The 13,237-nt window shown below is 38.7% G+C and overlaps 1 protein-coding gene across 1 annotated transcript in view; it reads left to right on the top strand.

The window, feature by feature from the left end:
* Positions 1–13,237, top strand: part of gabrg3 (gamma-aminobutyric acid type A receptor subunit gamma3) — a 68,089-nt gene that overhangs the window by 16,242 nt on the left and 38,610 nt on the right. Inside the window, exon 3 of the mRNA XM_072388749.1 lies at positions 11,860–11,927. Coding sequence (XP_072244850.1) covers positions 11,860–11,927 — 68 coding nt within the window. The remainder of the gene's footprint in view (positions 1–11,859; positions 11,928–13,237) is intronic.

The following is a 13,237-nucleotide window of genomic DNA, read 5'->3' as shown; positions in this document are numbered from 1 at the left end:
TCAGAGTTGATGGCCTGCAGAATATCCTGTGTGTGGGGGTGGGGTGCTGGCAGGGACACACTTCAGTAATTAGGCTTTTTTACACAACAATGGGAGACAGTTTGTGGTATGTTAGACTTATTCACACATTTGGGGGGGATTTCATTGCAGACTAAAGTCTGCACTTTGGGACTTCTAGTGCTAAAGCACCCAGGACCTTATAATACAAAAGTTCACGACTTTGGTTTCCCACCCCACTGTTTTGCTTTACAGTCACTTGACATTTTTGTGGACTTTCTATGGTGTGTTTGTCCCCTCTTTGGCATGATGATAAATACACTTGAATGGCTGCACATGTCCAGGGCTTCCACAGAAATTTGTTTACATGAGAGTGGCGTCAAAAAGCAAAAAAAATTGCTAAATTCCCTCTTGTTACTTTATAGCATTCTGTTGTATCATGCGATGAATTCTCATAAAACCTCAAAATCTCTCAAAAAACGTATTTCTTCTTGCTCTAAGTAAATTGATCTTAGTTGATGTAGTTAAAGGTTTGTGTTACATTCTTTGATGTGACATCAATTTTGAATTACCGTCGCGTTATTCAAATAAACGCAAGTCTTTTGGAAATGTATTCTTTTTATTGGGATATGGGATTGTAGGCCTGTTTGGTATTCAAAGGACAAAGTTCAATTCAATTCAATTAAATTTTATTTATATAGCGCCATATTACAACAATTGTCATCTCAAAGCACTTAAGTAATATAGTCCAATTCAAGCCAATTGGAATTCAATTCATTGTAATCATAATCCAATTAATTCATATAGAGCCAATTCAAAAAATTAATATCCTAGCTAAGGAAACCAACAGAAAAGAGGGGGGAAAAACACCATAACGCCATTCAAAGGATATCTGTTGGAACAGGGAAACATACGTTAATAACCACAATAATGTCACATGTACATAAAATCAATTGTGAAATTAAACAGGGGGAAAAAGAGAGCAAAGTGAGGAAAGGTGTGACAGACGAGGTCCCCCAGCAGTCTAAGCCTATAGCAGCTTAACTATGGGATGTTTCAGGATCACCTGAGCCATCCCTAACTATAAGCTTTATCAAAAAGGAAAGTTTTAAGCCTAATCTTAAAAGTGGAAAGGGTGTCTGCTTCCCGGACATTTACTGGCAGCTTATTCCACAAGAGAGGGGCCTGATAACTGAAGGCTCTGCCTCCCATTCTACTTTTAGAAACTCTGGGAACAACAAGTAAACCTGCAGTTTGGGAGCGAAGTGCTCTGTTAGGAAAATTCCTTACAATTAGATCTTTAAGATATGATGGAGCTCGGTCATTCAGAGCTTTATATGTGAGGAGAAGAATCTTTAATTCTATTCTGAATTTAACAGGGAGCCAATGAAGAGAAGCTAAAACTGGAGAAACATGATCTCTCCTGTTAGTTCTCATCAGAACTCTGGCTGCAGCATTTTGGATCAGCTGGAGGCTTTTCAGAGAATACGTGGGACAGCCCAATAATAAGGAATTACATTAGTCCAATCTTGAAGTAACAAATGCATGAACTAGTTTCTCTGCATCACCCTGAGACAGGATGTTCCTGATTTTAGCAATATTACGAAGGTGAAAGAAGGCAGTCCTAGAAACCAGTTTTATATGTGCGTCAAATGATAAATTCTGGTCAAAAATAACTCCAAGGTTCCTCACTGTAGAACTAGAAGCCAAGGAAATACCATCTAGAGTAACTATATAACTAGACAATTTCTCCCTGAAGCGCTCAGGTCCAAAGAGAACAACTTCAGTTTTGTCTGAATTTAAAAGCAGACAGTTCTGAGTCATCCAGGTCTTTATGTCTTTAAGAGAGGCTTGTAGTCTGACCAACCTATTGGTTACATCTGGTTTCATAGATAAGTACAGCTGAGTATCATCAGCATAACAATAGAAATTTATGCCATGCTGTCTGATAATGTTACCTAATGGAAGCATGTATAAAGTAAAAAGAATCAGTCCAAGCACAGAACCCTGAGGAACTCCATGACTTACTCCAACGTGTGAGGAAGATTCTTCATTTACAAGAACAAACTGGAATCTATCCGATAAATATGACTTAAACCAGCCTAATGCAGTTCCTTTAATCCCAATAACATGTTCAAGTCTCTGTAACAGAATGCTGTGATCGATCGTATCAAATGCAGCACTGAGATCCAACAGGACAAGCACAGAAACAAGTCCGCTATCAGAAGCTAAAAGGAGATCATTGGTAACTTTCACCAGTGCTGTTTCTGTGCTATGATGCACTCTGAATCCTGACTGAAACTCTTCAAACAGATTATTTCTATGTAAATGATCACAAAGTTGAACTGCAACTATTTTTTCAAGAACTTTGGACAAAAAAGGGAGATTGGATATAGGTCGATAATTAGCCAACACTTCTGAATCAAGAGTAGGTTTTTTAAGTAAAGGTTTAATTACAGCAACCTTAAAAGTCTGAGGTACATATCCTATCAACAAAGACCGATTGATCAAATCCAATATGGAAGTGTCAATTAAGGGGAAAACCTCCTTGAACAGTCTGGTTGGGATTGGGTCTAACATACAAGTTGATGGTTTAGAAGAGACTATTGCTGTTGTTAGCTCAGAAAGATCAACTGGACAGAAGCTGTCTAAATACAATTCAGGTTCGAAAGATACTTCTAAAGCTGCTCTACTTGATGATACATCAGTGATAATAATGGGAAGGATTCCATTAATCTTTTCTCTCTGATAGAAACAATTTTATTGATAAAGAATCTCATGAAATCATCACTGCTGAGAGTTAAAGGAAGACATGGCTCAACAGAGCTCGGACTCTTTGTCAGCCTGGCAACAGTGCTGAAAAGAAACCTGGGATTATTCTTATTCTCTTCTATCAATAATGAATAATAAGCAGTTCTAGCTTTATGAAGTGCTTTCTTAGACGTTATTAAACTATCTTTCCAGACTAATTGAGACTCTTCTAAATTAGAGGAACGCCACTGTCTCTCCAGCTTTCTTGCAGTCTGCTTTAATGCACTCAGCTGTGAATTATACCAAGGAGCCAACCTCTTCTGACTGATTACCTTCCTTTTCAGAGGGGCAACATTGTCCAGTGTTGTACGCATTGAAGCTATAGTGCTGTCAACAAGAGAGTCAAGTTCTACAGGAGTAAAATTTAGGTAGCCGTCCTCTGTCATATCAGCACATGGCAGTGAAGAAAAGGATGATGAAATCAACTCTTCAAATCTGGTTACAGCATTCTCTGACAGACACCTTCTATATGTAGAATTCTTCTCAGAAACCGTGTAGTCAAGTAATGTAAATTCAAAAGTTATTAAAAAATGGTCAGACAAGACAGGGTTATGAGGGAACACTGTTAACTGTTCACTCTCAATGTCATAAGTCAGCACAAGGTCAATGGTATGATTAAGGCAGTGAGTAGGTCTGTGAACACTTTGAGAAAATCCAATAGAGTCTAATATAGAATTAAAGTTAATATTTAGGCTGTCATTTTCAACATCTACATGAATATTAAAGTCACCCACTACAATGACTTTATCTGTACTCAGCACTAACTGGGATAAAAACTCTGAGAATTCAGAGAGAAACTCAGAATAAGGGCCAGGTGGACGATACACAACAACAAACACAAGAGGTTTTTGTGATTTCCACTTTGGGTGGGAAAAACTGAGAATCAGAAATTCAAAAGAGCTAAAACTAATCTTGGGTCTAGGACTGATTAGTAACCCTGATCTGAAGATAGCTGCCACTCCTCCTCGTCTACCTGTGGTTGGAGGAACGTGAACATTTAAATAGTCAGAGGGAGTTGATTCATTAATGCTAACATGATCCTCCTGCTGCAGCCAGGTTTCTGTAAAACAAAATATGTCAATATGATGATCACAAATCAAATCATTCACTAACAGAGACTTCGAAGGGAGAGATCTAATATTCAGCAAACCACATTTAATAGTTTGATGTTTTTGCTCAGTTAAAGTTTTTGTTTTAAATTTTTTTTGCACAAGAGGATTTGCTCCTTTTGTGTTTTTTGATTGAGGGGGGGGGCAGCATCAGGTGGGAAGCCGCAGAGAAGTGTGTAAGACTACAACTTAAAGTTAATTCTCTTTATTCCAGCACTGGCCAGCCATCACTAATATGCAGTGTAGGCAACACCTACTCACTGCCCTATTCCTTTTTGTGACTGTTGATGAGGAATTAGTGATAATCAAAGACGGATTATCTTAAGTAAGGAGTCATGAGAGAGGATGCAGTGGGAAGAGCCACACCCACTCATATGAACATGAAGCACAGCAGAGGTCAAAATAATTGATCAGTTTGACTTTTCAAATCCTAGAAAGTTTAAATTAATTAATTAATTATTTCACTCAGCTGGATGAGAAGACAGAAAAAACTCTACAAGACAACAGACATAGAAAGGTGGGAAAATATCTAAATAACTAAAATAAATAAAGATGGGGCCTTTAGTTGTTTATGTGTTCAAATCCAGTCTCTCTGAATATGGATGGCATTTCAGTATGGCCTGACAAGGACGTTTCTAATTAGATTTCATCATAAAAAGGCAGATACTCGTCACTTTTGCCACAATTATCAATTATCATCATTGGGGTGTCAAACAGTGACATATGGCTGCAGTTTGTCACCGCTTCACTAACTACTAAAGTACATCCATTCATCAGACAAGGCAAGGCTCCAGTGCAAACCTGGAGAGAGATTAGCTAATGTCTCTGTGGACCTGTTCTTCATCCTCTGCCCACCCCAATGACAAATAAATCTAACAAGAGGTTCAGGGTTACTCTCGTCCATGCTGAATGATTTCTCCAAGTGCTAAGTTCACCATCACAAAGCAAATTATAGTACATTATATTATGTATGACTATTCAGAATGTTTCACTGAATGTCTGCAAAAAAATTTGAAAAAAATTCCAATTAATTCCAAGTTCATCTGTTTCTCTAAACTTGAAAAGCAGTCCGTGTGAGTAGTCAGAGCCTGTCTGCGGGTAAGTAGCAGACTGCACAAAATTATAGCTCTCAAAACAATTAGCAGCATATAATGAGGTAAGTCATGCTAGGTGGCTGCTTTTCCAAAGATGCAAATCGTCAATGGCAAGTGATTAACAACTGAAATACCTATTGTTTTTAGTCCTCTGTAGTCCACACCATTGGGTCCATCTTTGTTGTACCATAACACAGACAGAACTTTCCATTATCGATCTATTCATGTTTTACAGCATTTGCAATTATAACAGTGCTACACCACATCGATGAGGAGTGTTAGGAAACATTGATTCCTAATCCTTGACTGCACGCAGAATTACTAAAGGCTTCTCATTTCTTTTTGTGGTTCATTTGAAAAAAAAGATATTCATATGAGGAGCGATCACATACAGTCTGCCTAAATCTATTAATGAAATTAAGAACTATAACCACAGTTAAAATATTACTAGCCAGTAAAGGTTGAAGAGAAGGAAAGTTATCACACGGTGGTGTGGTGATTAGCACCATCCCCTCATAGCGAGAAGGTTCCAGGTTCAACTCCCGGCTGGGGCCTTTCAGTATGGCGTTTGCATGTTCTCCCCGCGTATGCATGGGTTCCCTCAAGGTACCCTGGCTTCCTCCCACCATCCAAAAACATGCATGTTAGGTTAATTGGTGTCTCTAAAATTGTCCTTAGGAGTGAGCGTGTGTGTGGTGGTTTGTCTCTGTGTGGCTCTGTGATGGACTGGTGACCTGTTCAAGGTGTACCCTGCCTCTTGCCCAATGACCGCTGGGACCCCACCACCCCCACAACCTGACCGACGCTTAAGCAGGTTTAGAAAATGGATTCAATTCAATTCAGCTTTATTTATATAGCTCCAGATTACAACAATTGTCATCTCAAGGCACTTAAGTAATATAGTCCAATTCAAGCCAATTGGAATTCAATTCATTGTAATCATAATCCAATTAATTCATATAAAGCCAATTCAAAAAATTAATATCCTAGCTAAGGAAACCAACAGATTGCACCGAAGCGTGTCTTTAGTCCAATCTCCTGTCCTGAGCGTGCCTGTGGCGACTGTGGAAAGGAACGACTCCCTTTTAACAGGAAGAAACCTCTGGCAGAACCAGACTCAGGAAGGGTGGCCATCCGCCTCGACCAGCTGGGGTTTGAGAAGACAGAAAAGAGGGAAAAGAGGGGGGAAAAACACCATAACGTCATTCAAAGGATATCTGTTGGAACAGGGAAACACAAGTTAATTGGATGGATGGAAGGTGGTGACAATTTCCTCAGGTCTTAATGAGATGGCTATCACCTGACTGCTCCTTTTTCCAACTTGCATCTCTATTCACATCAGCCTGTTCTAGGGCATGAAGTGACCCACTCGCTGCATCCCTCTCTTCCACAGGGAGTTTTAAGATCAGCAGTACTGGAAAATCCTTGAATCACCACAATATGTCATGCCCTGCTGACAGGTTTTTGCTCCATTCAAAACTCACAAAGTAATTCCTTTGACACATATCTGCTCCATCAACCTGGAGCTCCATTGTTGGTTTGCTGTCTTTTAGGCCTTCAGAGGCTAATGTTAAGAACTTATTTCAGCTGCTTTTTACCAAAGTTAACAAGTTTATCTTTGTGTTAGCAGAACAGTTAATGACAAATGAGAAATTAGAATTTCCACTTTACGACTGAGGAAAATTTAACACCTATGGGAGATTTCAGATTTCCAGGTGAGGATCTGGTACAGGATTATTAGCTCATGTCTTTCTCACGCATTATAACAGCAAATGAGAATAGCAAAGAATAGCCATTAATAGCAAATCATAAAACATGAGAAAAAGAGTTTTTACTTCTCTCTTCTAATGCAGCATGATTTGAACTTAAAGTTGGGTGGAGATACAGATAAGGAGGGTGGAGAACTCTACTCTGAGCTGGGAGTTTGATGCAAGGATTCACTGCAGGCTCACTGAATAAGGTATTTTCAGACTTTTCAGTCCCCGGATAAAATGTTAGGGTTTTTTTTCCTGCAAGAGTTTTTGAGTTAGTTATTTGTTTCAGAAAACCAATTATATGCTCTTGAGCACAGAAAGTGTTTGTTTCCTACACGTTACGTCCACTACGCTATTGTGCCACATTTGAAAAAGAAAGGAGCTGATGTAACTAAGTGCACATAGTAAAAAAGATTAAACAAAGCAACAAACAAAGTTACTTTTCTTTGCCCTGCCTCCACATTTCATGCATCCACATTTGAACCAAACAAGGCAATATGTCTGTGGATAATCAGTCATCGTAATGATTGTGGTTGTTAGGTGATGGTACTCCTAATTGCTGATGGAAAGGTTTTGAGGAGACTTTTTCTGCCCTGAAGGAGAAGAAGCGGGATGAGACATTCCCAGTCATCCTGCTTAAAACTGCTGTGAAATCAGGGCACAGCAGTGATTTTGGCTGTGTTCATAAAAGTTGATGTGTGGATGGAGGAGGACCTAAAGGCTCATAGACAAGAGGCAGGCAGATGAAGGAAAATGTCCAACTTTATTTTAAACTAGCCAAAAATGCTGCAAAGGAAGGGAAATCCAAGATACCAAACTTTAAACAAACTGGATTACAATCTAAGGCATAAACAAAGCAAAGCAACAGAGCACTACAACAGCAAATTAAGGATCTGACTGCGAGCAAGGGAAACCAGTGAAAATTTACATCGAGGAAACTAATGAGTAACACAGGGCAGGAGCTTGTAATTAACCAATTGAGTTCAGACTTACAGAGTGAGCAGAAAGCAGGACTAATTGAGAACAAGTGAACAAACCAAGGAAAAAAATGAACAAGAATACAGACATGAAACACAGAACTAAATGTGAACTAAACCAAGCTATCACAGAAAACCATTAGTTTGACCATGATGTTAATTAATCAAAAAATTTAACAGTGTAACACAGCAGCATTGCTTGTTATACTGGAGCATTCTGTGGATCCGATTTCTAGTCTGGACATGATGTATTATTGTTTTAATGAATATTTGATGTAATTGCACAAATTCAGAATTCACTTGCCCTGTTGTTATGGCTTCTGTAAAATTTTGATGATGTTTTTCTTGGGGAACGAGCAGGTTTTTTGTTTAGAATTGAGCTAACTGGTGAAATGTCAAGATTTGTGATTCCTGGAAAACATTCAGTGGGCTGCAGGCTGTCTGCTTATGAATGGTTTCTGTTTGGGTGAGACAATTTGGTCAGAGTAGGAGAAGGAGGGGTGAGAAGCAGTGTGTCGAAGACCAGCTATCGGGGCTGATTGTCTCCAATTAATTGCTTGTCTTGGTGGCTGCTCTGCAGGTCAAAATGCATCCTGTTGCAGCAGCTGACATCATTACCTGACAGCACAATTACATACAATGAGCTCACTGTTTGAAGGGCCTGTTGTATAGGATGAAATCATAGTGGATTAAATGATGATTTAAAGATTTACTAAGAACTGTAGCATTACATTCAAGTCTTTAAAACTGTTTCACTTATCTTACAGTGCATATATTCACTTTGCTCACCAGGTGTTGAATGGTTTAAATGTAGCACTTTTAAAAAGCTGCCTCAGCAGTGACTCTCCAACAGTGTTCTCTGGTGTGTCATCTGTTAGTACGAGAACAGAGACTGGCAGGTAGGAAAATTCTCACAGAAGCTTTAATTGGACATGAAGACAGGCAAGACAAAGAAAGGTAATGTTAAATAATGGAGCAGTTCTTTGCTATGCAGATGTGAGTGTTTGTGGCAACTGTGTGTCACATTATAGTTTTAAAAGTCCATGCATGAAATTACATTTTTACACCTGACCATGAAATCCATGTGAGCTGTGATTGAGGCTTGCTGAATTTTGAGGAAGAGCTAGACCGCTAAATAAGAAAAAAACACACCACTTCTCCAGCAAATATTGGGATCTATAACAACAAAAGTAACATGAAATTTTACACCTGCATGGAAACGCTGAACCATGCAAAGAAGCGTTTTGAAGACAGAGAATTAGTTACCTGATAGTGAAGATTTGAACTGAAAGCCAAAAGAAAGAATTTAACTTAATAACTTCTATAACATTTAACCAACATAACTAGATTAAAGATAAAAATATCAAATTACCATATTCACTTCAGCTGTTGAAATACAACATAACTTGAAAAAAATGTTGAATAGAGCAAATACAGTTTAGATATCTTTTTATATTGCTCATATATTAGTAAGATATTAGCAGTCATGGGGCTGTACGGTGGTGTGGTGGTTAGCACCGTCACCTCACAGCAAGAGGGTTCCAGGTTCAATCCTCGCCTGGGTCCCTTCTGTGTGGAGTTTGCATGTTCTCCCCGTGTATGCGTGGGTTCTCTGGCTTCCTCCCAAAAACATGCATGTCAGGTTAATTGGTGACTCCAAATTGTGAGTGTGCATGGTTGTTTGTCTCTATGTGGCACTGTGATGGACTGGCGACCTGTCCAGGGTGTACCCCACCCTTCGCCCGATGACTGCTGGGATAGGCCCCACACGCTACCCGATTAACGGACTGTTAAATGGATGGATTATCAGTCATACATTTTTCAACAGACTGTACATACAGAGCACCAGGATGGACTGAGAGCTTCTCTATTTTTATTATGACCCCTAATCATATTGCATATAACACAACTTGAGTAAATGAATAAATTGTGTTTACATGTCAAAACTATTTTTGGAAAAGTGTTAAGCAATCAGCCTGCTCGCTGCACTCATAAAGTCACTGCAGTGACACTCTGCAGGATGGATGTGCTGTCATTTCTACAGGCCCACAAGAATGAAAGAATTAGGAGGGAATGAGATTTCAGGGACCATAAAAACTTCATTGTCTACGAACACCTCCAAGTCTGACAATAAATGAATTTTCTTGGTCTTCCTCTGTTTTGTCTTGATTAACCATAAACAAATTGAAGTGTGTGTGTTTTCTTGTATTTTTAAGAATGGACTTTTCTTCTTTTTTTTTTAAATTGATCTTTTAAAATTCTTGTACAGCTGTGAATATATCCTTATGAAATTAAAACAAAGAATTTTTACTAACTAAGCTGCAATAATGGATTTCTTTTTCAAGCTTGGACAAAAAAGAACACTAGCAGTGAACAGCAGTGAACAGAAAGCCGTGAACTGAATAATACCTTGATTAAACCCCAACAGGAAGTTATACAGTGTTTTCTTTTGAATTTGAAAATAATTACGTCAATAAAATTTTTTTAAAAATATTTGGCTCATTTTTTTTGTTTCTCGCATTGCAGCTTTAGTTCTGTGATTCATTTTCACACCTGTTTGAGTGAATAAGCTGTTTGGTTGTAAGAAACCGCTCAACTTTACTGAGTTAGCAGTCAATAAAATAGAGCATTTAGCAGCTAAGTGGTCATAGATTTGACTAAATTAGATTAGAACTGGTGGAGACCAAAATGGAGGTAAAAGAAAAGGGAGTATGGACTTCTTTTTTAACTCTGGATGTTAGCAATTTGCTAAGAAATTAATAATTTAAACTTTTTAGTCAAATCAAATCATTTTTGTGTTTATAGCTTCCTGAGTCATCCAAAAATGTTAAGAGTAAAGTAATCAGTCAGCAAATGGCTGTGCTGAAAAATTAAACCAGTATAAAAGCTTAAGAGCTTGCAGCTTGCTAAACTGCCACTTGGGTAGCTGGTTACAAAGCAATGCTGTACAATGCTGTAGCTAAATCAGTGGGTCATTTTCTTTGATTTTAAGAAATATCTTCCATGACTTTGGAGATTACTTTCTGCTTTTAGTGACAGGTAAGTAATTTAAAGTTGTGCAAAGTATCCTGGTGTTCTCACTTCAATCCATCTCTTACACATCACTTCTGGCAGCAAAAACACAAAATGGCTTCAAAACCATAATAGGTGCCATATTGAATTTTGTATGTATAGGTTATGAGTTTAACTCATTGGTTTAACTTGACTTATCTGCAGACCTGGGGAACCTGAGGTGGGCTAGAGCTCTTGGTGTTAGCAAGTGTGTAACAGGTGGCTGGTGAGGCTGAACATAATATGAGCCTATGTTTGCTTTTGAATAAATCAGAGGGCCTTTGCATTTCCCATATTAGTGCAACATGCTTTTCCCACAACATCTCATTTGGAATTAATTAAAATAAATAGATATTTTCATTTCAATGATCCATTGATTTTAAGGCTATGTTGCATTAATTTCCTTGACGAAGGCACAAGCTGTCTGCAAAGAAATTTTGGACTGAGGGTTCATATAATTCTGGGGAAACATTGTGAAAAAAAAAAAAACTCAAACTTCCCTCTCAATCTCAATTTAAACCACTTAGTTTTGTGTGTAAGCCAATTTTAACACCGACGCATGAAACATTTGTGACATTTTTCTAAAGTGTACCCTTTTGTCGAAATGCCCTATAATGACTCTAAAACAGCAAGTACCACATGGCTTAGCTTGGCAGTCTGGTTAGGAGCTAGGATGGAGACTGACTGAAGCAGGCAAAGGTAGATGCCATGGGTCTCAGAATAATGGGTTTAGTTGCAAAAGGTATGCTTTTAAGTATAACTGAATGTTGTATAACTTCATGTCTGTTTTTTCTCCATTTGCATAACTGTTCCATTTAAGAGAACACTGATAGAGGTGTGTTTTTATAGCATTTTATGATGAAGACTAACATATGATTATACATGTGATAACGTGATCATTACCAGTCGCAACTCCCTGAGGACCTCTTCATTCAGCAGCTATTCACATTTCAAAGGATTAAGAACATTAACGTTGCATTAATGCATCTTTACTTTGTTTCACTTTGATCTACAGAGGAGGCAGGTAAAATAAGTGCCTTTTTATTTCTCTTTTTTTTTACCTCAGTTAAACCAACCATCATAGATGTCGACATATTTGTGAACAGCATCGGACCAGTGTCTTCAATAGATATGGTAAGTCAAACTTTGCTTGCTTACATGATGTGTTCAGACACGTAGATTTCTGTGGCGGAAGCATCCATGGGATTTTTTTGCAGAAGTGTAAGGCCAATTGTTCGTAAAAATTGTGTTCTGTTCAGTTAACCACACTTGCTTGTGTAGATGTGAAAATATTATATCTTCATCTTCTGGAACATGTGTGCTTTAGCACATGTGTGATTACCCAGTAAATGTTTAAATCTTGTAGCTCCAGTTATACTTCTGTGTGAATCGTATTCCATAGTGACTTCATGCACTGTTTAATTGACTGTCAATGAGATAAAGATATAGAATATATATCAGAGAACTCTGTGCCAATAAAGTTCCAGTGTCCACAGACGTCATTTGTCTCTCAAAAACCGCCCATCTCCCAACATTTTGAATTATTCCTGTAAATGCAGATTTTTGACTGATTGATATTTCATCAGGATATCTAATATTTTATATGAAGATTAGCTTAGTCCACACCAAGCTCAAGAGAAGGCTAATTTTAGCCCAGTGCAAATGTTGGCCTGCTGACACTTAAGGTCAACCATTCTACCCCCTGAGCAACAGCTGCCAAATTTGAAAGTTTATCCAACTCTGGAACTCACACTTAGCGCTCACCTGCTAGCTGTGCAAGGTTGTGGTCAGACTATCCAGCTCAGCAAACATACCGCCAAAAATCTAACATGATTTGTTTTAGTGTCACTAAAGGGTGACATTTTTAGCCAAATATGTAATAACTACAAAGAATCACTTTGACAGGCTCGAGACTCAAGACTCACCTTTTTAATCAGGCTCTTTTATCTTATTTTACTGCTTTAGTTTTTCAGTTTTTAGCTCCAGTGTTTCCCCATGGGGGCCTACCACACTGGGAGCTGCTTTTGGTCCACTGGACTGCTCTGGCCCGGGTGACTGGAGGACTGCTCGGGTCGGGGCTGTCTCTGTGGCCAAGGCCGGAACTACAATAGAGGACATCGAGGTCGTGTCCTCGGTATTTTTTTTTTTTTTTTGCTTAAATTGTGGTGATTTTAAGAGTGATTGGATTGGTGATTCGAAGAGCCAAGAGTAGCGCTACTGTTTAATGAAACAGTGGCTCAGTTTGGGCATACGTGCTGTGCCTGCGCGTCATCAACAACATGCACTGTCGCTATGGTAACTACCCCACACAAGTCGGACTTTGACGTTACCGCCACCGTTAGTGAGTCAGTCAGTCACACCAGTCACTGTAAGAGAAGCACATCAACTTAAAAATGTAGGTGGAGAGCAGTTTAAGTGGTAGATGACTGTGTTGAGCTTTGCAG

This window comes from Leuresthes tenuis, unplaced genomic scaffold (genome assembly GCF_036924035.1).
Source record: "Leuresthes tenuis unplaced genomic scaffold, fLeuTen1.0.hap1 SCAF_7, whole genome shotgun sequence".
NCBI lineage: Eukaryota > Metazoa > Chordata > Actinopteri > Atheriniformes > Atherinopsidae > Leuresthes > Leuresthes tenuis.
Note: the sequence above shows the minus strand (reverse complement) of the source record. Positions and strands in the feature narration are given on the sequence as shown.